At 38.8% G+C, this 24,768-nt stretch overlaps 2 protein-coding genes across 7 annotated transcripts; one reads left to right on the top strand and one right to left on the bottom strand.

Annotated features, from left to right (window-relative positions):
• Positions 1–458: 458 nt before the first annotated feature.
• LOC103701296 (uncharacterized) lies at positions 459–8,662 on the bottom strand. 6 transcript variants are annotated; one of them, XR_015977370.2, is made up of 6 exons: positions 8,325–8,660; positions 7,284–7,483; positions 3,173–3,274; positions 1,189–1,240; positions 926–1,111; positions 459–848 (listed from the first exon to the last, which is right to left on the bottom strand). XR_015977370.2 is itself a non-coding variant. In XM_088720475.2 (5 exons), the coding sequence occupies exons 1-5, from the start codon at positions 8,413–8,415 to the stop codon at positions 802–804; spliced, it is 492 nt and encodes a 163-aa protein (XP_088576601.1). In that variant the 5' UTR covers positions 8,416–8,662; the 3' UTR covers positions 459–801. The 6 variants fall into 6 exon arrangements, 2 of the variants coding, with proteins under 2 accessions (XP_088576601.1, XP_038989130.1); XR_015977372.2 differs by having other exon boundaries at positions 459–841; XR_005514627.3 differs by having other exon boundaries at positions 932–1,111.
• A 734-nt stretch (positions 8,663–9,396) lies between these two features.
• TPLATE (ARM repeat superfamily protein) lies at positions 9,397–24,556 on the top strand. The gene is made up of 7 exons (XM_008783310.6): positions 9,397–10,809; positions 11,002–11,598; positions 11,739–12,100; positions 16,242–16,545; positions 19,492–19,614; positions 23,043–23,498; positions 23,808–24,556. Exons 1-7 carry the CDS (start codon positions 9,697–9,699, stop codon positions 24,309–24,311), a joined length of 3,459 nt encoding a protein of 1,152 aa, XP_008781532.4. The 5' UTR covers positions 9,397–9,696; the 3' UTR covers positions 24,312–24,556.
• Positions 24,557–24,768: the final 212 nt, after the last annotated feature.

The following is a 24,768-nucleotide window of genomic DNA, read 5'->3' as shown; positions in this document are numbered from 1 at the left end:
TAGCAGATTTGCCGACCTCTCGAAAAACTTCGTTATCCCAATGTCTAGCCCAATCTCAGCAACAACACAGCTGATTAAGATTTAATATAGAAGATACATATATAGCAGATCCAATATCCGTCTGTCCTTTCTTCCCGGGTAAATATTCTCCATTTCAGAACAATAGTAGAGGTACCGTTTGATAATTGTTTGAACACAAAACCTCTCTCTGACGCAAGTGATGAGAGGGATGCCAACCGGAGGACGTAAGTCCCGCTGACAGCTAAAAACTTCCTCTTGCCTGTTTGATTGCTTGCTGGTTAGACATAATAACAGTTGTTGCATCCTCCCCTTTCTCCTTCTCTCTTGTTTTTTTCTTTCTTTTCTTTTTTTGTCGCCAAAGCTATCAGCTTCTTAAATGTATAGAGTTTATACACCAAAACTATCAGCTTCTTAAATGTATTACCATCATAACAGCATTATAACAACTGCAGAAATCATATTAGACATGCTAACTTTTTCAAGACTCAAATGTTAATTTCCTACAAGTCTTTCAACATACAAACTCTTCCCTCACATATCTCCCTCATGTTTTTTTACATGCCTGCTTATGTTGCACACTATTTGCTCCGTGGAATATGTCATGTAGACAACTACCAAATGAAGAGAAAAAGAAAAATGTTGCTGAAGGGTGAGAGTACTCCTGTGACTACATCACAGAGCATTGAAAAAGTCTTCAGTTTAGAGCAACTTCCAGTCTTTGCTCTTCTTCTGCAAAATGTAGCGGCAGCAAATCTGTGCTCTCCATTAAATTTCAACTCTTCAAAAGGGAGTCAATGCTGCTCCAAATTTTTTATTATATCTGTTTCCTACAATGATATTATAATGCTTAAGTGAAAGCAGTTTGAGCAGTAAGAAAGAAAAACTCATGTTTCCGAGACATTACAAATACATTTTGAATAGTAGGTTTTATGTTTTCTGCTTCCTCGAAGACAAACAAATTAGGAAGATGGATAGTCAGTTCAACCACCATGCCGGTTAAGAAGTATAGTCCGGTACATAGCACTAAGGTGGAGGAAAACAATCAGCAGTATGAGTAGGTCATCGAAGAAACCGACAAACCCCAAGACTCCTGAATGAAGAGAATCAACAGTTCATTATATTATACACCAGATGATACGGCCAGAAATTAATGGTAAGCTACATTACCTTCTGGAATAATGTCTACTGGGCTCAGTACATAGATGCTGCTGAGTAGGAACTGCAAATCAGATGCTAATTAAATCAGTTACCTATAATACCAAATATATAATTCAGCACTACACAAGGTAACTTAAATAGTACAAATTTCTGTATGAACTGTTCAGCGGTAGCAAAAATTTCAAATGAAACAAGTTTATAAAACGTTCTTCATTAATTAGCACTGAAAGGTCTTAATGATGGGCTAGCCAAAAACTAGTGAAAACCAAATTCTGAGTCTCTAAAGTGCCCAATATTCCAGTTTGCTTGCACCAGGTCTTGCAACAGTGACCAAACTTCATAATTATGTTCTACTACAAGACATGTGGCTGCTAAGACTGTGGAACCTAACAGGCTAACACTATACTACTACTATTTTGTTATGTCTTCTGTAGAGTCCAAAAGATGCAAATTCTTTTCCCAAATATGGTAATGTTTCCCATCTTTTCTTAGCTACAATATTAGGCATCCTATATCTCAACAAGATGCACTAAAAATCTGATCTGCTACCTTCTAGACATCCCAACACTGAATATTCCCCTTTCAGGATATCTTGTTATCAGGCAGTTTATTCTGAACCATGTGATCTTGAAACTCTTGCTTCTGGCCCATGAGTTATTGCTCCTGCTCCTTATCCCAAGAAGACGAGCAACTCTACTAAATATAGTCATCTCTGTATCACAATCTTGCTGGAAACTAAATGTAAAACTAGCACTCTTCAGTATCATTGAATAATTATAAAATTAAATAGCCAACCAGTCAAGATTCATAATTATATGTGGCTTGTTAGTTAAAGGTTCTCTTTTTTTTGGAAAAAAAAGGGAATATAAACTAGGAAGTACTTAGGTCAATCAACTCAAGATATGTGTACAGAAATACATACCTGTAAATAGCATGTATGTGTGTATACATGTTTCTTACCTAATCAAGAGTTACATTGTCTCTAAACATGTTAAGATGGTTTCATTCTTTATTTGCATGCAATAAATCAGATTTTTCACTAGATGTTGCTTTCTTTCATTATGAATCCTTAATTTCTAAATTACTTGATGCTCCGGTAGTTTTTCTTGCTTTAACACCTTCTCTCTCAGATATTTAAAAGAAATCCTGAAGATAGACTCTGGCTGATAGAGAATGTGATCAATAAATGATGCAGATAGCATCTTCAATCAACAATGTTTTCGAAAAACCTATTCTAGAGTCAACAACATCGAGAAATTAAAAAAAAAAAAGGCATTCTACCTTCCAAATTATCCAGCAAACAGAAACAACAAGATTTACTCATGTAGTGATTTATTATTATTATACTTTATTATAAATATCAAAGAGGATGAAGTATATTTCCCACAGAAAGAAACTGTGCCATATAAAAATAAAAAGAAGGGATCTGAAATGATCATTCAAATCATCTAAAACTTGTGGCTGTTCCAGTATCAAGCAATCCATGGAGTTAACTTTTCCTTGCTACTTGGCTACATTTGAAAATAAAGATTGTTAGATTTAATAGGTTATAAAAAATGCTTCACCACAACACTCCATTTTCCACCCAAGTCCCCTATGCGTGGTGACTGGTGGGACGGCACATGGGGCCTGCCTATCACTGACATGACCCCTTTGTACCACACCACTTCCTGATGGCCCTCCCAGTAGCAAATGGACTCATGCTAGAGAGCAGCACTCTTTATACCACACCCCAACCAACACCTCCCCCCCCCCCCCTTCCTCCCCGCCCCATGTCAGGGAAAGCACTAGAAAAAACAAAATATAATTACAGGAGATTGTGTATGACCATGCAAGAAACGTTGAAAGGTACATATTAAAAAGTTAGGGTGTTTACTGGTTAACTAGATGTGAGGTCCACCAAAATTAATTAGTTCATTATAGAGGAAATATATAAAACTTGGTATATAGTTAATCAATTATGTTGACGGAATTGACTATTGAATGCACTTACCGCCAAAATCATTCGTGCCTTGAAAAAAAAAGGAAGTGACCTTTGAGGATCCATCAGTTCTGTAAACAACCTTCGAAGGAAAAATGGGAGGTCCTGCAACATCTGTGAGAAGGATAGATAACATTGCTTAGCCAGTGGTTCCAGCTAGAAGCCTAGAACTACATTTTGTTCTAATATACACTACAAACATTTCTTAGCCAGTGGTTCCAGCTAGAACTCTATTTCATTCTAATATACACTGGAAGTTACAAAGGAAATAATCAAAAGGAAAGTTGAAACAGTAATGCAACTGATGCATTCACAAATTTAAAAAAGAGATCATAACATAGAAAAATAAAATAAAACTTCAGCATTAATTGAAGATAAATGACAAATTTAATAAAGAACTGTAAACTACTGAGAATACAAAATTGTCAAATTATGTGTGTATCTCTATACACCAATGATGGCAGCTAGTGTTGCCATTAAACTATCCTTACAATTACTTCAGAGTGTTCCATTACCATTATTCAATATCATGCCACAATGAATACCGGCAAGCAATATTCAATTCATGCAATGGAGATCGATGAGAACATGCATGTTTCCATATAAAAAGCTGACAACGCATGATTGTTATGAGTCTAAGTTCTTCCACTGGATGAAATAGTGATAGCTTTACCATTTTAACATCCTGCCAGCCCCTTAATTGACAACACCTAACAAGAAGCTAAATTTTGAATTTTGAGATGATTGGTTAGAAAATCTTTTTGTGAAGCATAGACATCAGGATATGTATCTCCTCAACTAGTTCGAATTTCCTAGAAAAGCACATTTGTAACATGTAATTTTTCCCCAGTAAGGAACATGCGAGGAAGGCAGAGAAATCTTCATCAATTAGATAATTTAGAGAAACCAGTGGTTCTAGTATCTAGGTGACTTTTCTCTGTTTCTTTATAGTTCCCATGCATCATCACATGTTTCTAGCCTGCTTTGACTACTGTACACTTTCCCATTTCCTGGCATGGAAACTTCTCCTGACCACTGATTCTCACTTTCCACTGACATATTGTTTACAGCATCTGGCAACTAGTTTGTGAGGTGTAATGTTCTTGCTCTGATCTGTACAGGCACATAAATTGTACCTACTGAAATTCTGGCTTGTTTTTGTTGTCTGCTAGTTTTGCTCTTTGACACAAATCCCGATCCTCAACATATTTGAAAGTAAAATTATTCAAAAAAAAAAAAAGATGTTGTTGGGGCACGTGGTCCATCATAGCATATATAGGTAAGCTAACTCTTTTTTCCAAAGTTCATGCTGCCAACACTGCATAAATTATTCACCTGGTCACAAATGACATGGTGTGGACCATGAAAAACCTACAGATCAGTTAATATCAAATGCTGTCAAAAAAAAAAAAGAAAAAAAAAAAGAAGATAGCAAACTAAAACAATTTTGCTGGTCAATTGAACAGGACAATTTTTCAGTGAGATACGGAAAACATGTTAGGAGATGCAAAAGGCCGATGAGATGAACTTCGCTTTATCAATTAATGGTATTAGAGCTTGTTTATATTTGATGAAGAAAATTTTAAGCAAAGTAGTTTCTCTTCCTTCTTCTAAATAAATTGATTAGGGTGAGATCACAAGGACCCCAAGGGCAAGAAGAGAGGCAGAAAATGCATTCCCACTTTCCTTCTCTGTCAATAACTATGTACTATATAGCCCAGCTAGCACAACAAGCATGTTTAAGATGCTTACAAATCATCTTAAAACATTTTGGATCTTAAAGTGAATCTAGGCAAGAAAGTGAACCTTTTCACGAAAGGATGATTTTAGCAGAAATTATAGTAAACAGCTTGTATCTCACTCAGGATCCCTCTGTATATGCAGTTTTCAACTTTTTGTGAAATGTTTGAGAAATTGAGTAACTAGAAAAGAATGTACGCCCTCTTAAAGGGAATGGCTTGCTTCTGAGCATGCATGATTTTTTTAGGAACTGGTAAATAAATGGAAATTATTGATCATAATTTTCTTTATTGGGTCTTGTGAGTAATAGAGAGAAAAGCATTTGGTGAAGGAAAATATATTATATCTACAAATATGAAAAAGAAAACTTTCATGCTTTAAAGAACAAAAGGTGGATCTGTGGCTTAACAAAAAGGATTGAGAAGATGATAGTAATACACAAACAAAAGTCATCCATTAAAGATGTATGGTAGTGAGAATGGAGAAAAATTTAGTATAAAAGCTAGAAATGGATGTTCAGAGAACAATAAGTGCATAAGCAGCGTCCAAAATGTCTTGAAGTGGATGTAATTCATAATAACAGATGCATATGAGTTCATTTGTCGTGTAACTATATTTTTGATAATAGTAACTATAACTTGAGTAGCAATGTTGCAATGCATGCAATAATGCAATAATTCCCTGGTTGTTGTGCAATCTAGTAGTAGGCGATACGCATGAGCTGCAACAAAGATCAGTATACATGCATTGCAAGCTCATTAGGAGATCAACTTACAAGGTTAAGGAACCAAGAACTGCAAAAACTTATAATCCAATTATAGTACCGCCACCACAGAGTGCTTGCTCGGATGGTATCAACCCTTGCCACTTGAGCAAGAGATCTGGGGGTTCGATTTCAGTTGGAGTCAGCCCCCAAGTGTGTGGTGCATATATGGTAGAAAAGGTGGGGCTTGACCCCTTCTAATCTCAAAAAATAAAATAAAATAAAATTACAGCTATTGCCAATAGAAGGCTCGCCTCAAAAAAAATGTTCCCAAACTTTATAAAATAAAGAGATGACAAGGATCTCTCTGATATCTGTGGGTGTGCGTGTGTGTTTACATGTGAAAGAGTACCTTAACAATCAATTTTCAAAATTTTAACATGAAATTGCCAACAATAAGAAAACAAAAAGGAGGGGGCTCCACGAAGTATACATACTTACAGTAAAGCAGCAGGCCTCGTGTACAATATGTGAACGTTATACCAAGATTCGTTGTACCGGTACCGGACTCCGTACCAGTGCCACACTAGCATAGTGTCGGTACGGAACGGAATTTTTTGGCGTACTGAGGGTCGGTACGTCATCGGTATTGATACCAGTGCTGAACCGGTATGGCACCGTCCGGTATGGTATGGCATACCATGCGTTATACACAAGCATATCATGCACATAGCTATATGCTAAGCACTATAACATGTAATGAAGATTAGGTAAATTCACCCATAGAAGCAATGATCCATAGAAGTAACATAAGCAATGTTCTCTTTGTAATAATTTTTTATATAGAAATTAAATCATGTACAAAAGAAGAGCATAACAAAAATTATCCAAAGGCAAACTGAGCTATGCCCTAATGGTTGCACCTTGATGGAAGGAGGTTCCAAGTTAAACCTTGGGAGGTGTTTCCTCGGTGCTTGACATGGGTAATTTCTTCCTTGGTTTCTATAAGGTAATTAATGGGGCTTCCATACTATTATCCTAGAGATGTTTATACAAAAGGGCAATGCACGATGCACAATGGAAACAAGAAGTTCTTGTTGTACTTCTCTTTGTTCTAATAAAAGTCCTCTTAAAACATGTCAAATGGAAACAAGAAGTTCATGTTGTTATTCTTTTTTATTTTTTTTAAAAAAGCATTATTAAGAAAGAGCAGCCATGCAAATTCTAGATTAACTTTGTCAGGACTAATATATTCCACCGTAAAAGCATATTGCTAGTCATACTACATTGGGAAGATCTTCCATTCAGGAGGGGAAGAGAAGTTGGTACCATGTGCTAACAAAATGATACCTTAGTGATAAAGATGGAAGCTTACAAAATCATATCACCTAAACAGACACAACTATTTGTTTGTATTTCATTATTCATATTCAATCACAACTTCTTCATCGGATTAAATCCTATTCTTCTATAAGCATATTAACATTTAAAGTAATGCATCTATTGAGAAATTGTCAAATAAGTTCTTATCTAACACATTATGAACAAAGATATGGTAGGTCTCAGTAAAAAAACAAAAAAAATTAAAGAAAGATAGAAAGAGAGCAAGAGGCAACAGATGGAATGCTCAATCTACATGAGAGGTTTGCTGAAAGGGATGATTGCATGCAGAAATGGTACCTGAATGAGGTTGGGTGAACCTCCACCAAACAAGCGGTTGTACCTTTCAATGTTTCCAAGGACTTGAATAACTTCGGGGTCATGGCGCTGTTGTTGTGCAGCCTCAGTAGGTATCAGTAGAGTTATTGTACGGCGACATATGGGACACTGGCATGGATGACGGACAGATCCATGACGCCAAACCTCCAAAATACAATGTGCTGAAATTGCATATAAAATAACTAAGAAATATAACAACCACTGACAGTTATTTGTGATCAGAATTTCAGAAATTCACGACGATAGTTATTAACTTATGACTCATTTCATTATCCACCAATAAACTATTGAGTAATTATTCAGTAGAAATGATTCAACAGTATGCAGCTTTGAAGTAGCTAGTTATTTCCGGCAACAAAGAACATGGAGATCCCATCCTGGAGGAAAATATTAGAGTCATGATGACCCATAATGGTAGAAGAGAACGAACTATACAACGAAACAGTCTCATTCAGTTTTCATTGGCTAAAACTTTCGCAGATGCGTAATACATAATACTTATCAAAAACGAATTTACAGCTGTAAAGATCTACAACTATACAAAACAGCAATCTCATAGGCGTTCACCTAACAAACAAGAAATGGAGAAATTATTTCAATTTTTCAAAGATTTCCAGAGAGAGTGGTTGTTTTTTTCCTACGTATTGTTTTAGGCAACCATAGAATTGAGGAATAGCTTGAAAGCCATCAAAACATTGTCATTATAATTCAGCGTTTCAACTAATTTTATCTAGAGAGCTATAAAAATGTATCAAACTTCCTTCTGCCACCAGGTCAAATAAATTCGCTTGTTTCTAACAAGAATACTTTCTCAGAAATTCATTTCGTCCAAGCAATTACTAAATTTTCCGCAATTATTCCTAGCTAATATGCGTAGCAGCAAATCAAGAAAGGAGAAACAAGAAAAGATAACATAATTCTTCTTCCTCTCACAAAAAAAAAGTCGTCAGCTTCTCTCCTAATTATTTTCATCCGAAAGAAAGAAAGGGATTTGGGGATCACCGCAGAACCAATGGGAGCAATTGGCCTGGCAAGGGAGAGCGAAGTCGTCATGGCAGACGGAACAGACGTCGTTCTCCGGCGGCGAATCCATCTCGCTCGCTCGATCGCTCTTGCTCGCTTTTTTGCCTCCGTCTCTCCTTTTAATCCCCACAAATCGCAAGGCGGAGACAGTTGAGGCCTTTTTGCTGCCTCTTCCTTGCAATTTTGATGGTGTTTCGCTCCCTCTTCCTCTTCATCATCCGCGTCGGCTACGACGGGGAGAATGCGTCAGGGCGCGGTCGGGCCGACCGACCTCGTCCTCGAAAGGAACGACCGCGGTACTTTCCGGAACGTAATTAACGGATATGAAACGCCGGTTCCAAAGTACATGGTTCGATCATCATCTAAATCGATTTAAGATATTCTAAATCAATTTATTTTTTAATAGTCGCTCATTCTAATAATTTTTGATAACTAACATTTATTGTATGATTTAGTCAGGTGTGGCACAATTAATCTGTAAGGTATTACATCTTGTTTTACTCCGCATAACCAATGCTCGGGACAAAGTGGATGAGATACATATTTATAAAAAATAGTAAAAAAAAAATTTTGGATGAATATTTTTTAAAAAAATTAAATTTACTTAAATATTTTTTTAGAATTTATATTTATTTCTGTATCCTTATAGAATATTATTTTTACACAAATACTACTAATATAACGGTTCTTCTAACACCGCCGTTAATAAAAACTATATTTATTTTAATTTATAATAAAATAAAATTTTGAAATTATTTTTTTATCTTCTATTTTGGTTGCCTTATAAATATTTCTTCTTACATATCAATATTTTAGTCATCTTAATTGAAATTATTAATTTTTTAACGGTATTAGATGGCATGGGTATATATGAAAAAATAAGGATAAAAAAAGATAGAATAACAAACGAGAATATACATATAAATATTAATTTTGAAAAAATATTCATATAAAATTTAATATTTAGAAAAATATTTATGTAAAAAAAATTATAGTAAAAAAATTATAAAAGCAATGTTATAACGGGCCTGGGCTGGAGGAGACTGGGATAGCTTGTAGAAGAAACAAGCGGGCCGCGTCAAGAAGGAGGACAACCGGCCCATCATGCCGAAGAGAAGGACTCGGGGGCGTCCCTGGCTTCCTGATCCCTCGTCTCCTTTGCCCGCTCCTCAGTTGCTCGATCCCACCCCGCCCTACCAAGACCACCAACCACAGGGAAAAAAAAGAGGATGAGAAGAAGCGAGGAAGAGGAGTGAGAAGAGAGGAGAGGAATAGAATCACAAAAATTCTCCTCCATCTCGCCGACTACGTCCGTTCCGAAGCTGCTCTAGTCCTAGAGGAGCAGGAAGAGATGGACATCTTAATCGCCCAGATCCAGGCGGATCTCCGGTCGAACGACGCCCTCCGGCAGTCGGGCGCCCTGCTCCAGGCCCTCCAGCAGTCGGCCGCCGGACGCGACGTGTCCGCCGTGGCCAAGTCCGTGTGCGAGGAGATCGTGGCCTCCCCGGCCTCTGCCGTCTGCAAGAAGCTCGCCTTCGACCTCCTCCGCTGCACCCGCCTCACCCCGGACCTCTGGGACACCGTCCTCTCCGGCGTCCGCTCCGACCTCGCCTTCCCCGACCCCGACGTCGCCGCCGCCGCCCTCTCCGTCCTCTCCGCCGTGCCCCCCCACCTCCTCGCCCGCCTCGTCCACGACGCCCACCGCGAGATCGCTGCATGCTTCGACTCCCCCGCGGACTCTCTCCGCCTCGCCGCCGCCGACGCCCTCGGATGCGTCCTCGCCCGCGACGACATCGTCCTCCTCTGCGACGCCTCCCCCGCCCTTCTCGACCGCGTCTCCGCCTGGTGGCGCCGCATCGCCGCCGCCGCCCTCGACCGCTCCGATGCCGTCGCCCGCGCCGCCTTCGACTCCCTCGCCCGCCTCTTCCAGGAGTTCGAGTCCAGGCGCATGTCCCGCCTCGCCGGCGACAAGCTCATCGACACCGAGAACTCCCTCGCCATCCGCTCCAACTGGATCGTCGCCGCCGTCGACGTCATTTGGCTTCAGCGCAACGCCCTCATGTCCCGCTCCCTCGTCCTCCCCATCGAGAGCTTCCGCGCCACCGTCTTCCCCCTCGTCTACGCCGCCAAGACCGTCGCTTCCGGCGCCGTCGACGTCTTCCGCAAGCTCGCCAAGAATGCACCCCCGCCTGACTCCTCCTCCTCGGCCGAGAAGCTCGTCGGAATCTCCGACGTGGTCTCGCACCTCCTGCCGTTCTTGAGCTCGCTCGATCCGCCGCTTGTCTTCGAGGTCGGGATCAACATGCTGTCGCTGGCTGACGTCCCCGGAGGGAAGCCGGAGTGGGCTTCGGCATCAATCATCGCGATCCTCACTCTCTGGGACCGCCAGGAGTTCTCATCTGCCAGAGAAAGCATCGTGAGGGCCGTCGTCACGAATCTCCACCTTCTAGATCTCAGTATGCAGGTGTGTAATGCTGTATGATGTTTTGCCTCCATTTTTGCTGCTTATTTATGCGCATTACGTTTCATTATATTCTTTCTTGTAGAATTTGCAGCAAAAAACGTCTATTTAAAGCACTGATCTAATTAGGTTGTACTGCTATAATGGTTTTAGATATGATTGAATGTGCTCTACTTGCATTTGCTGTGATTGCAGGTGTCATTATTCAAGAGATTGCTCCTCATGGTGAGAAATTTGAGGGCGGAGTCGGACCGCATGCATGCTCTGGCATGCATTTGCAGAACGGCTCTTTGTGTCGATCTTTTTGCAAAGGAAAGTGTCCGAAGAGGTCAGAAACCTCTACCTGGGACGGATGTTACTTCACTTTTTGAGGATGTGAGGATAAAGGATGACTTGAATAGTATAACGAGCAAAAGCTTGTTCAGGGAGGAGCTAGTTGCTTCATTGGTGGAGAGTTGTTTCCAGTTATCGCTTCCGCTGCCTGAGCAAAAGAATTCTGGTACCGAGAGCAGAGTCATTGGAGCTTTGGCCTATGGAACTGGTTATGGGGCATTGAATTGGACGGAATCAGCATTGGAGGTTGTGGAGGTTTGTAGGCCTTGTGTTTTATGGGACTGTGATGGCCGGACTTATGCCATAGATTGTTATTTGAAGTTGCTTGTCAGGCTTTGTCGCATCTATGACACAAGAGGAGGTGTAAAGAGGATCAAAGATGGTGCTTCTCAGGACCAGATTCTGAATGAGACGAGGTTACGGAATTTGCAACTGCAGCTTATCAAAGATCTTCGCGAGGTTAGGAGGATACTTATTTAAAATGTTTGTTGACTCCTCTATGTTTATTTCTTTCATCTTTGTCTCAAACCATGCATATAGTATCCCATCTTTTAATGTAATAGTTATAATTATAGAGTTTTTGTTTTTTTGAATGCTAGGTACACACACCAAGAATAGGTGCACGCCTCATCTGGGCTATAGCTGAGCAATTTGATCTGGAAGGTTTGGATCCACTTCTAGCTGATGACCCAGAGGATCCACTGAACATTATTATATCAAATATGCACAAGGTGTTGTTCAACACAGATACATCTGCATCTACCACAAATAGGCTTCAAGATGTGCAAGCTGTCCTTATATGTGCACAACGCTTAGGATCACGCAATCCCAGAGCAGGCCAGCTTCTAATTAAAGAACTTGAAGATTTTAGAAATAGTAACTTAGCCGATTCCGTGAATAAGCATCAATGCCGCTATATCTTGCAGATAATCAAATATGTCACTAGCCATACAGAGAGCAGGTCAGTACTTTATGCATGTTTTGACCAGTACATTTTCCAACAATGTCCATTTTGAATTCATAACTTCACCCTCTGTGGTCTTAAGTTGAGTTAGTCTCATATATTTTTGAATAGAAATGGAATTTTAATCAACAACTGTGTAAGCCTATTAGCAGTATGTGATTATGTGATTCATGGATTATAGTACTGCACAGTGCCAGCCCATACCAAGTACACTGACTTGTACCTATAGGATACCAATACTCTGTACACCCACTGTACTGAGTATTGATACCAAGAACTGGACCATTTTGATAATATACCAATTTGATACTAGCACAGGTATTGAAACTGGTATTGTAAACCTTGATTTGATATATTTCAGACCAATGTATTACCCTCCTTTAAATCTTGCAAATTATTGAAAAAAATCATACCTTGTGTGTATGCTGGCATTATTAAAATTAATCTGCTCCATGACCATGGTAGTTAATTCATGATATTTGATGTACTGGTAATGATATCATACAAACGCTGGGCGTTGCCACTAGAATTTCACAAACCTCTACGAGTATAAACCCTAAACTCATTGTTCATGTTGATGGCTTGTTAGCTGCAGTAGCAAAGCTGAAGATGATATCCTTTTGTGATGTGTTGTTAAACGTGCTTACTCTGAGATATGAGATTTTAAAATAAAGCATATTTTATCTGTGATAGAGCATTTAGCGAGGGGATGTTATTAAGGGGTGGTGGGGATGGATGCTAGTAATCTAGTAAGATAACAATTTTGGAAAAAGAAGGTTTGTGAAGGAGTGACATGTGGGAGTGTGTGTATCACATAGGGGAAAAAGAAGAAAAGCTACAGTTGAGTATGCAGCTAGAAGAACCAAATTTTTTTCAATAGGTGGATGATGTCACAACATGAAGGTGAGTGAAAAAGTCCGAGCTAAAATGGAGGTCAAAGTGAAGGACTATTGGATGATTGAGGAATTATGTTTGGCATTCTTTGGAGCAAACTTTGCTGGATATGGAACCCATTTGTTCTCAAATTATTGAAAATCCACCAGAATTAAGTAAGTGAGCCTCAGCTCAAAGAGGCAAGGTTTGAAATGGAAGTTGAAAAGTCTCTTGGCTTGATGATACTTAAATTTTGTATTCTATTAGAATAAGATATATTAGACATAATGTTAAGAGTAGGCAACAGGATGAATATTTTCTTTTTGTAATTTTTCTTTTACATAAAGATATCTTTGAGCAGCCTGAGTGTCATCTTTACCTACATTGCTCACTATATAAGAGAACTTTTGATAATGCCCATTAAGCTAAGTGACAATTGTTTTCACAAAAGTAAACTCCTTTTTTTAAAATCAAATCTATTCTGATTTTTTATGGTGTGTGTTTGTGTAAGACTTATAAGACCTTACAAGGTTTTGATGACAGAACTTTGATAACTGTTTTGCTGATTGGTAGAGCAGACTATTGTCTTTGAATGACAATCTCGTGTTATATTATGGATCAGCTTACTAAAATTTTAGCTTTTCATTCAGAGTATTTTGAGTGGCTTCCTATCAAGAGATGATGGAGAGCAAGGATAGATGAGAGCATACATCTTGTAAATTGTGCTTGTTTATGTAAATCTAATAAGGAAGAGGGTTTCCAGATTTTAAGTTTGGTGTTTAGGGAACAGCAGTTTTGGGGGAAGTGGTTGGATTCTAGTGAGTGCAAGAACTCTCAAAGAAAAAGTAGTTAGGATTAGGTAGTGCATGAGAATGAATACTTATGTTTCTAGAATAATAGTAAATTTTATAGGTAACACTGGATATTTTTCTCTTTTGTTAAGATCAAATAGCTCGATTATTGGGAAAACTTTTTTTCTCTAGCTTAACTTGATAATTAGCATGGGCCAACTTTCTCTTGATTTCTAGAGATGGTATTGGTTACCTCTGCCTTTTCTTATACAGAGGGGGTGTCGTCGGCATCTTTTTTATTTGAATGGAGTGCTCGTTATCCTTTGAAGGAAGATATGTTCATCTTGTTCAATTGAATAATATCACAATCATGGTATGCTGAGCCAGCCCGTACCGCCCGGTTCAGCACATACTGTACCGGTATTGGGGCCAATTGGTATCGTTCAGCCATGAAAAACGGTTCCGGCCCGACCGGTTCCTGTTGTGTATTGGTTCGCACCGGTACGCATGGTGCAGCACGCCCACGCGCGCGGGAAAGAAAAAGAGGAAAGAAGAGGAAGAAAGAGGAAGAAAGAAGAGGAAGAAGAGGAGGAAGAAGAGGAAGAAAGAAGAGGAAGAAGAGAAGAAGACTTACCGGTACCGGGTCTCATCGGGGTGATCCTCGTAAGGGTGCTTGCCCTTCCTTGATTGCGAGAGAAGGGGGGAAAGAGAGGACGAGAGAGGAGAAGAAAGGAGAAGGAAGGAGAAGAATCGGGAAGAAGAAGGAAGAAGAGAAGGAAAAGAAAAAGAAAAGAAGAAAAGAAAAAGAAAAAGACGTGGCCGCGCACGTCCCGTATGGAAAAACATGTCCCGCATAGGGAAACATAGGAAAAATGCGAGGAAACGCGCCCCATGCGCGCTGGAACCGCGCGGGCGCGCTCCCGCATGGCGGACCGGATCGCCACCGGTACGCCGACCAGTACCAGTTCGGCGTACTTTGATCATAATATCTTTTTTTTAAATGAGGAGTTCTCACCGTCTTTATTGCCTTAGTTAGATGTTGCTATTACTTGTTTTGGGTGATGATGGTGATGGGTAAAGGAAGATGGGGGTTTTGATTCCCTGTTAGCAGTTTGTAGGTCTGTTCATGTCCTTTCCAATATGAGCATGGCCATTGACCTCTTGGTTTAGTGGATGGGCTATAATCATCTACGTCATGCTCTAACTTGATTGTGCTCAGCACCTTTTTTGCATGCTTGGGCGTAATCATTTACTTCATTTCATCTTCCCATTTTAACATAGACTGAAATCTGCTGACATCATCCCTTGTTTTCTGGGACAAATGAATGATGATCCATGCTTTTAGAGTGTAATAAGTTGAGGTTTTCCTTTTGTGTTGGGGGGGGGGGGGGGGAGTGGTGGAGGGGTTGGGTGGAGGTGTGGAGCAATATTATGCAGTTGCTAAGAGAGGTGGTTGCTTTCGTTCTGCCTTCTCCCTTAAATTAGTTTTAGCATCCAACTGTTTTCCTTTTCAGTTTTGTACTTTTTCCCTTTTTTTCCTCCCTCTCCAATTTTTTTCCCCCCATTGATCTAGGAAGAATATTTGGGTCATAGTGATAAGATAAAATAATATTTTGATCCCAAATGGCAAGAACCATAAACTTGCTAGCATGTGACAGTGCCATATAAGGGTCTCTGACCTCATTAAAGGCTATACATTTGCATTATTCATTTTCTTTCTCAAATGCATGTAAGTTGTAGCTCTTATCATTGTGGTTCTGTATCAATCTTCATATTGTTTGCTTTCAGATCGAACTATTTCACTTTATACTGAAGTGCAGGTCCTTATTAGAAAGTAAGAAGTATATTTCTTATTCAATTTTAAACAATATTTACAACTTAAGCATATATAACAGCACCTTTATCATCGATATAGCTTAGCACATGTTTTATGCCCTTGTTGTTCTTGGCATGGGTTAGCTTCACCATGAAGCAGAAAGGAAGTCTTTTCCGGGCATGGATCTATTATGTCTGGACATTATTATTTGTGCCAGTAACTAGATGCAAGCAGACTTGTGCATGGGTTTGCTGGTATATTCTGAATTCCAGCTGTGCTGCATGTAACCCCATTTAATAGCGGAGCTAATTGGTATAAGCAATTTATTGCTATTCTGTGCACCATATAGAACTCTTGAACCATTAGATAATATTCTGAGCATCTGGACTCATGAAGATGCATCCATAATCTCACAGTGTTATTAGTGCAACAAGAGATCAAGAAATAATTAGCTATTTTCTCTATATCTTGATGAAGTCTTCTACAGAAAGAGGGATAATTTCAGCTTGCACAAATGAAACTGTGCTGAAAGAAACAGCATATGCATTGAAATAAAATTTTTCTGCTTCATGGTATTGAAATTTGTGCTAGGTAAGGCAGATGATTCTTTTTAAACTCCCATGCTTCGATAAGGTGACTTATTGTGCAGCATTTTCAGATGGGCAGGTGTAGGTGAAACTACAGGAGATTACCCATTTAGTCACCACAAGCTCACGGTTCAATATTCTGAAGCATCTGCAGCACAAGATAGAAAATTGGAAGGATTAGTTCATAAGGCCATTCATGAGCTCTGGAGGTCAGATCCCAGTGAATTGAGCCTTCTACTGACAAAAGGCATAGATTCTACTTATCGTAAAGTGCCTCCAAAAACAATTACCCTGACTGGTAGCAGTGATCCATGTTATGTTGAAGCATACCACTTGGCAGACTCAACAGATGGGAGGGTTACTCTACATTTAAAGGTTCTCTTCTGATAGACCTTTGCACATGATTCTTCAAGATTCTTTTTTTTTTTTGCAGTAAATACAATGCTGTGACATATGGCATATAATGCATTTTTGTTGTTATTACTTGTAATCATCTCCAAAAGCATATATAACTTGTTTAAAAGTTTTACATGTAACTATAAGCTGGAAACTAACAGATAAACAATTCATCATCCCGTTCATATATCTCATACATCACTGCATCGCATGTTGTGATTACTATTATTTATTCCCCCTTTCTATTAATTTATGTTGGCCATTCTAATTGCCATTTGGTATTCTAATGTTCCTGATGAGCAGATCTTTCATTGTAAATTGCATATAATAATTTATACAGATGACTATAAATATGTGCATCAATGCTTAACTTACCATATTTGTTAATGCATGTGGTTTTTTCCTGTAGTCACGTATTATTAAACATCATTGCTTTCATGCGGGCATGATTTTTGCTTGTATGATGTCATACAGCTTTGCACAGTGAGATATTAAACAATGTGTTCTTGCAGCAAATATTAAAATCATTTTTCATGCAGTGGGTTAACATAAGTCTGCATGTTTGTTTATGTGATTGTATGTGTTTCCTTTTCTATTTTTACAGGCAACACATGATACAAACAACTCAAAATCTTTGACAGGCTAAGAAAAAGTCAATCATCAACTTTTGAAGGACAATTAGGGATTCAAACTAGATTAAATCAACCCAAAAAGCATGACCTGGTTCCTCTATTCTGGGATTCTCTTTTGCACAAAAAGCTTAATTTCATGCATTTATAATGCATGGATTTTAAATCATGCATGTATAACGATCAATCATGGATACTTAATTTCAGAAAAAAAAATAAAATTAAATGTACTGGTAAGGTTCATTGCTTGTGCATTCAAAATTTATTTAAGGGTTCGTGAATATTTGTCAACTTTGTAGACCTAAACTTATCTGTGGAAATAGGTTTTTTTTAGTCAATTATATAGTTAAAACTTATATAAATTTTAATTGTTTGGGCATGAAGTATGGTGAGCTACCTTTGAGAAGATCTACTCTATTGGCAACTTGTTTAGAAAACAGAAAAAGAACAATTATCAACAAACCTTGTCCTATCAAGATAATTTGGGTTATGGAGCAAGTCTTGAAAATGACCCAAAAGATCAAACAAAATTTTACAACCTTCTTTCAACCTTGACATATGGTCTATGGACTTTGCAAAGTATTTGTAGTATATGCCAACTAGTAGATAAAGTGTAACAACCAAGGATCTCATCCAAAAAGTTTAGCTAGAATGTATTATCTGGGTTTCTTGGCCATGTATAAGTACCCAAGATTTATCTAGTGCATAGCCAATACGGGACTAAACACACAGCCACACGGGTCCTTACATGCTCTCCTCGTTTAAGACTTGGCGTCCTCGCTAGGCTAAGAGTCCAAATTCATTCAATTTTGAACATAAATATTACAAATCCAATCACAAACATCCATGGTCAACCGAAATGGGTCTGTAGTATAGTGTCTCCCAGTCCACATATGCCAATAGGGCGGGTCCGCTTTTGTCTCATTTACGATAACCCAAGACCTCAGCCAAAAAGGCTTACCGGAGGGTTTTATTTGGGTTTCTTAACCTTATATAAGTACTCAAGATTTACTTAGTATATAGTTGATGTAGGACTAAACACGCCTACTTGGCTCCTCATACAAAAAGAGTATTTCCTACAAGGTTGGCCGAACCGGCCCGTTCCGGTCCCTAGGGGGGCGGAACCATTTTTTACTGCTGAACCGACCTGGTCTCCAACCCGGTCGGCTCGGTTCAAGCTAAACCGGCCAGTTCGGTTCGATTCAGCTTTCACTGGTTTCCTGTACTCACATATGCATACATCCACACATTTATAAAGTGAGAACCTTTTCTCTTTTCCTCCTTTTTCGGATGACCTGGGAGTGGGTATGCTGGATTGCACACTTACTATTACATATTTGCCGTGGAGTTGACTCTTTTTCAGCCATTTATTGGCATTGAGATTTGTGACCCTTCTAACCTCCCTCAGCTCCCACACAAGGGACCTGAATTGGCATCTGGAAGAGCTAAGATTGTTCAAGCATTTTCAAAGTTCAAGAGGAAACTTTAGAATTATCACAAGATATTGAATATAAATAACTGTGTACAGATGTTTTAACATGAAGTAAAAGTCGCTATTCTAATACCTGGTATATCGATCAGCCTAAAATCTATGGATTCATACAACCAAGTTAGAAATGATTCAGTGTTAAATTGTTGGTGTCTTCCCCTCCCTTCTTGTTTTTTTCTGGAATCTGTATTATAAAAGTATATTTGATCCTCTACAAATTTATCAAAAAACACTGCTAAATGATGAAAGTATTGTCAATCCTTCCTCTCAACTTCTGTAGCCATTGATTGTGGCCAGAAGTCCTGAATTACAAGGAGGAAGCTCAATATCAGTTGCCATTTGTAAAATTATTGCAAACTTTTAAGATAAATCTTATAAGTAAATTTTATAATATATATTTACTGCTTGACTAAGAAAAAGGCATATGCTTCACACATCCTTCTTGTGATGAATTGTATTAAGTGTGACATAATGATTTTCATTCTGCTACTTTTTTCATCCAGAATAACTTATATCCTATAAGATATCACCAGATGCCTCATGTATTATGAGGATGTTGTGTTGCCTGATATGTTTTACCTGGTGGGAACTAGAACTTTCTTTATCATTAACGCGAGTTAGGTATGTGCTCCCATTCTGTAATAAGTGCTGCCCTCTGAAACCTGACTTTTATGATTTGTCAATATTTCATTCCATCATAGATCGTTTCATGTATTGGCTTCTTTAATGGCTGCAGATTGGTTATAATTTCAACTTTACTGATATATTTAGATGAGTTACTCCATTCTAATCAAGAGTTTTTTGCAGATTTTAAATTTGACTGAACTAGAACTTAATAGGGTGGATATTCGGGTTGGATTATCTGGAGCTTTGTATTTTATGGATGCATCTCCTCAAGCAGTTCGGCAGCTGCGCAGTCTTGTCTCCCAGGTTACTTCTACAAATCTCTGCTAATATGTGTCTGTGTTTGGCGTGCGTGTTTGTGTGTGATCCCTGTTCCTATGTATATCCTTGTATACCTTTCTTCACCATGTGCTTGCTCCTATGTATCATGTGGCTAAGATCAAATACATCAGTGACATTGTAGATAAACATTACAGAATCCTTCACTATACCTTTTTTTGTTCTTTGCCTGACTCCATGACTGTTTTACTTTGCTTGACATACTTTGATGTAGAATAAAGGCTCACAGATTTGACCTCTATTATATTTCCTGGTCCATTTGTTTATTCTTCAAGATCCTTAACTTTCTGTGTGCACAAAGAAAGGACTTGAAGTGGCACATATGATCATAGGACGTACATGAGCCTGTTGATGCCAGGCGCTGCACTTATTTTCCAATCTACACTAGTGATATGATAAAATTGTGTATCTGCTAGTCCTTAATTAAATTGTTGCAATTGAGCCTAAGAGGCATAAGCTTCAATTTATGCATGGTCTCCTACCAAGGGTGTTTCATGGTTGGTAACTAGCTCAAGAATTTGAGACACCAGCATCCCCTCTAGGGAGTGAAAAACATTTGGGATGTCAAGCTATAGAAAAGGTGAAGCTTATCCTATGAAAATCCGTCACAATATTTCCTCCCTTCACTTGCCTATTTGCACTTCAGATGTGGCTTCTGTCAATGCCTCTCTTGTGGGCATCAAAGGAAGGACATTGTCCACCCTTTCAACAAATGCCAACAAAGAAGGAAAGTTTTGACATTCCTCATGGACCATCTATATTATGATGTCCATGTTGTCCTTGCCAGATGGATGATTCTATCTTTTTTCATCTGCAAAAGTGAAGCAGTAAGCTGTTCAATACTATTTAAGGTCGATGATAAACAAGTGATACATCATTGTCTTTTTTTCCAGAGGTGATTAATTAACAGCATCTATTATGAGTCCTGATATAGTTAAGCATGTGTAATATGGCTTCTCTTCCTCATGAGGATTTCATTGCCTTCCTGATATCCTTCTGAAGGCCCTTAGCCTGCCTTTTGATGATTAACAGTATTCAAAAGCAGTGTAGTAGGGCACCTTATACCTCACTCCTGAAATTTGAGATTTACTTGGTGAATCCTGAATCAAAATTTACGCCTATGCTTTCTATGATACCGGACATCATTATTCCTCCTCAGAACACCCTAATGCAGTCTGACATCTCTTGTATGCTTTGTCTAAATCTTAACATAAGACTAAATCAGGCCAGTTGGTTCCTTAACATTCCATCACCTAGGGTTTTCTTGTTTCCACAAAGTGAACAGCCCAAACTGCAGTAATGTCAGTAGTGGTCGCTTCCAGATGTTTGCTTGCATGCAACTCAGCCCAAAGTGAGGAACTTGGATTATTTTTCCCACTAAGGGCCTGTTTGGGTATTCTATAGGAACCGGTCTGTTGGCCTGTTCAAGTCCCAACGCACAGTCTACAGCCCAACACGAGTCAAAGTCCCAGCATGACATTATCAGGCCCGCATTCCTCACAATAGAAAGAAAAAAAAGACCCACGTAGGTTCTTTTTCTCTCATGCAGGATTTGGGTTGGAGGGTGTTGGGTTGATTTGGGGCATGCCTAAATAGGTTGCCCAATCTCCGAATCGAGCAGGAGTAGTTAATAAGTTCAAGGAATGTAGAACTAAATAAAATAAGTATACCTATATATCTTTCTACACAAATATGTATGATAATTCGCTTTATTAATATATTTTATTATTCTTCTCCCATCCTTATTTCTCTCTATCTTTCTATTCTAATAAGGAGTTTATTATGAAAATAAAAGATTTTAGTAGGAGTTTGTGACTCTAAATAATTCAATCCATCTAACAAACGGTGATTCATAGTAAAAAGTGGGAGTTATCGATAGATATAGAAATAACTTCTATGCTCTCTTTTTATATTTATTTTTTATTTTGATTTTGATTTTTTTTTTATTGTCTATATCTGTCAAGAATTCCAGTCCAATCCTGCTGGATTACCCAAACAGGCCCTAAGGGCTCTAGGTCCTTATCTTTATCCTGCAGTGCTCGAGCTCCAAGACCCCTGCCCTCTTCCACTCCCTTTCCCACTCCACTCTTCCCCTTCCCTTCCCCCCTGTCCTCTCTCTCTCTCCAGCTTATCCTACGGGATATTCCCAAATAGCCTCTAAATCCCTTATGCAAACTTGACTTCAGCTTGGAAAGCTCTGAAATCAAGTTCTGTGGGGGAATGGGGCTTCTAATGCTACTTTAATTCCCTTCGGCTCATTCCCTCTTTATCAAATGGATGTTTTAAATAGTCTTTAAGTGATAACTATCATTAGAAATAATTTAATAAAAAAATAATGCCTAAAAAACTCTTCTTCCTGCTCACTGACTTCATCCAAACGAACAGCAGAAATCAAGTTCTTAAAACTCAAGTTCATATGCTTATGACACTTGCATGAGAGTAAACATGCCTTTGATGTATCCTTATTTTTCTGTGTGGTCTTCAATTTGAAGTTATAACAATGCCTGCCACTCCTATTAAAATCTATGTTGGGATTTAACTAGAGAGTAGAAGCACATTTGAATGATAAGTTCATGAAGAGTTGACCCTCTGTGTAAAAGGATAAAGCTTGTTTAGTTAGATCAAGTGGATTTTCTCAGTGTGGAGGACCCGCATAAAGAATACTTCATTATTAATAAAGTCACAATAGATAGCGAGTTAAAAAGTAGCAGCCTTTCTCATGGTTTTTGAAGTCCCCTTCAGGTATTACGTGTTAAAAGGAGTTCAATTTTTTTTTACCAAAGAAAAAGACCTAAAGCCTATATTGCCCACAGTGCATTTTAAATTTTAGCAATATTAAGTACCATCCCAGCGAAAATGTTATAGCATGGTCCACTACATAGTTTTCTGTGATGGTTGGAATACCTTGGTGCCAAGTGCCATTTTTTCATATACTTGGTTCTTTTTCCATGCCCATATAGTTTAATCTTATCAAATAAACATTACCCAAAGTTTGTTTCAACTAGTAGAATTAATATTCATCATGTGATACTTTATTGTGCTATGCCTAATAGTGATTCCAACTTATTTGGTGAGAGCTATTACATGTATGGCAATGTAAGTTGCAGTTAGTAGATATCCCAAGGACAATAGTCGCCTATACTGTTGAAGTGTTCTGTTCGGCGTCATCAACTGTAATGCCCGGTTTCTGATTGTATATAATTTGTGGAGTAGTTATTTGTTTTCTTTTTAGTCCCATACACTTGATTTAATTGCTTGACAAGTTTAAAAATACGGCTTATTGGCTTTGACTACATTTTGTCTTCGTTGAACATGTAAAGCAATTTAGCTTTTGTGGTAAATATAAGTGCAAGATGCTCACTTTGTCTTTGGCATGGTTCCTTTTTTGATACCAGGATCCTGTCCACAGTAGTGTGACTGTGGGTGTTTCACACTTTGAGAGATGTGCTCTTTGGGTTCAAGTAATATATTATCCATTTTTTGGAAGCAGTGGCACTGGAGACTATGAAGGTGACTATGCAGAAGAAGATGCTCAAATCATGAGACAGAAGCGTACTTTAAAACCAGAACTGGGAGAGCCAGTGATTCTGAGATGTCAACCATATAAGATTCCATTGACCGAGCTTCTTTTGCCACATAAATCCTCTCCTGTTGAGTTTTTTCGCCTGTGGCCAAGTTTACCAGCTATATTGGAGTACACAGGCACATATACTTATGAAGGAAGCGGTTTCAAGGCAACTGCTGCTCAGCAATATGATTCCTCACCATTCCTCAGTGGACTGAAGTCACTCTCATCGAAGCCGTTCCATCAAGTTTGCTCCCACTTCATTCGTACGGTAGCAGGGTTTCAAGTAAGTGTTACATCTTTAAATTATTATAACAGAATATTGATCTCTGTTGAACTGCATCTATTTTTGGCCGATCTGCAAGCTTTCCAAAATAAAAAGTCAGCATCAAAGAGCATGATATTGTTACTGACTAGTCAGATGTCATCTTGAATAATCTCTCAAACATGCAAGTAAAAGCTTATTTAATTTGACCAACAATCAGTTTATCATTTGTTTGGAGAAACTGACCAACAAAATATTCCAAGTACTCTTTTTAGCACACTTGTGACACGCCATTGATACTGCTATATTTCTAATTATACCATTTGACAGATATGCTATGCTGCAAAAACTTGGTATGGTGGCTTCCTAGGGATGATGATTTTTGGTGCCAGTGAGGTGAGCAGAAATGTGGATCTTGGAGATGAGACAACCACCATGATGTGCAAATTTGTAGTCCGTGCTTCTGATGCATCAATCACAAAGCAAATAGAATCAGACATACAGGGATGGTTAGATGACATTACAGATGGGGGTGTAGAGTATATGCCAGAAGATGAGGTGAAGATTGCTGCGGCAGAGAGGCTAAGAATCTCGATGGAACGTATAGCCCTGCTCAAAGCAGCCAAACCAAAGCCACAGCCGCCAAAAGTTGAAGAGGAAAAAGTGGAAGATGAAGAAGAAAAGAAGAAAGAAAATGTTGATGAAAATGGTCAACCCAAGGAGCCTTCAACCCTGTCAACTCTTACAGCCGAAGAAGCAGAGCACCGTGCTCTTCAAGCTGCAGTGCTGCAGGAGTGGCATATGTTGTGCAAGGAGAAGGCTATCAAAGTTTAGCCTTATGATTTTGGATATTCATTGTACCTTACGTGGTCTAACGTTGATTCACCACGGCTTTTTTAATTTCATCTAGCTAGGTAGGTCAACGTTCCAACTGCGCATTGTTGATTTGTTCAGCGTGAGGTTAATAGCGTGCAGGGATTTTTTTTTGTTGTTGTGAGCCATGTTTGTTATTTGCCACTGTTTAAAGACTCCCCAGCATGGTAGTTAAAAGGGTGTATTCACCGTTGCTTCCAGTTCAAGACAGCATTTCTGCAGAGTGGAACTGCCAGTTCTTGCACCAATAATTTATGCGTGCAAAATAAATCTGAACCACCCAGTATACTATAAACACTTTCTTAAGAAAGTGTTTCCTCAAGCGTTGACCTTGACTTGAAATCAGCCAAATCTGTAATGCTGTCGCTGGACTGCACCTTCCACCAATAAGTTAAAAAAAAAAAACATCCATAATCTC

Source organism: Phoenix dactylifera, chromosome 4, assembly GCF_051530095.1.
Source record: "Phoenix dactylifera cultivar Ajwa chromosome 4, Ajwa_hap1_PhDact_Kaust_v1.1, whole genome shotgun sequence".
Lineage (NCBI taxonomy): Eukaryota > Viridiplantae > Streptophyta > Magnoliopsida > Arecales > Arecaceae > Phoenix > Phoenix dactylifera.
The sequence above is the reverse complement of the archived record's forward strand: the minus strand, read 5'-3'. Positions and strand labels throughout refer to the sequence as shown.

Coding starts and splice junctions, on each gene's coding strand:
- LOC103701296 (XM_039133202.3), bottom strand. CDS start 8,415: ATGGATTCGCCGCCGGAGAACGACGTCTGTTCCGTCTGCCATGACGAC. Junction 1,241..3,172: donor AGGCACGAATGATTTTGGCG/GTAAGTGCATTC, acceptor TCTGATTTGCAG/TTCCTACTCAGCAGCATCTA. Junction 1,112..1,188: donor AGTAGACATTATTCCAGAAG/GTAATGTAGCTT, acceptor CTCTTCATTCAG/GAGTCTTGGGGTTTGTCGGT.
- TPLATE (XM_008783310.6), top strand. CDS start 9,697: ATGGACATCTTAATCGCCCAGATCCAGGCGGATCTCCGGTCGAACGAC. Junction 19,615..23,042: donor TGCGCAGTCTTGTCTCCCAG/GTTACTTCTACA, acceptor TTTTGATACCAG/GATCCTGTCCACAGTAGTGT. Junction 23,499..23,807: donor GTACGGTAGCAGGGTTTCAA/GTAAGTGTTACA, acceptor ACCATTTGACAG/ATATGCTATGCTGCAAAAAC.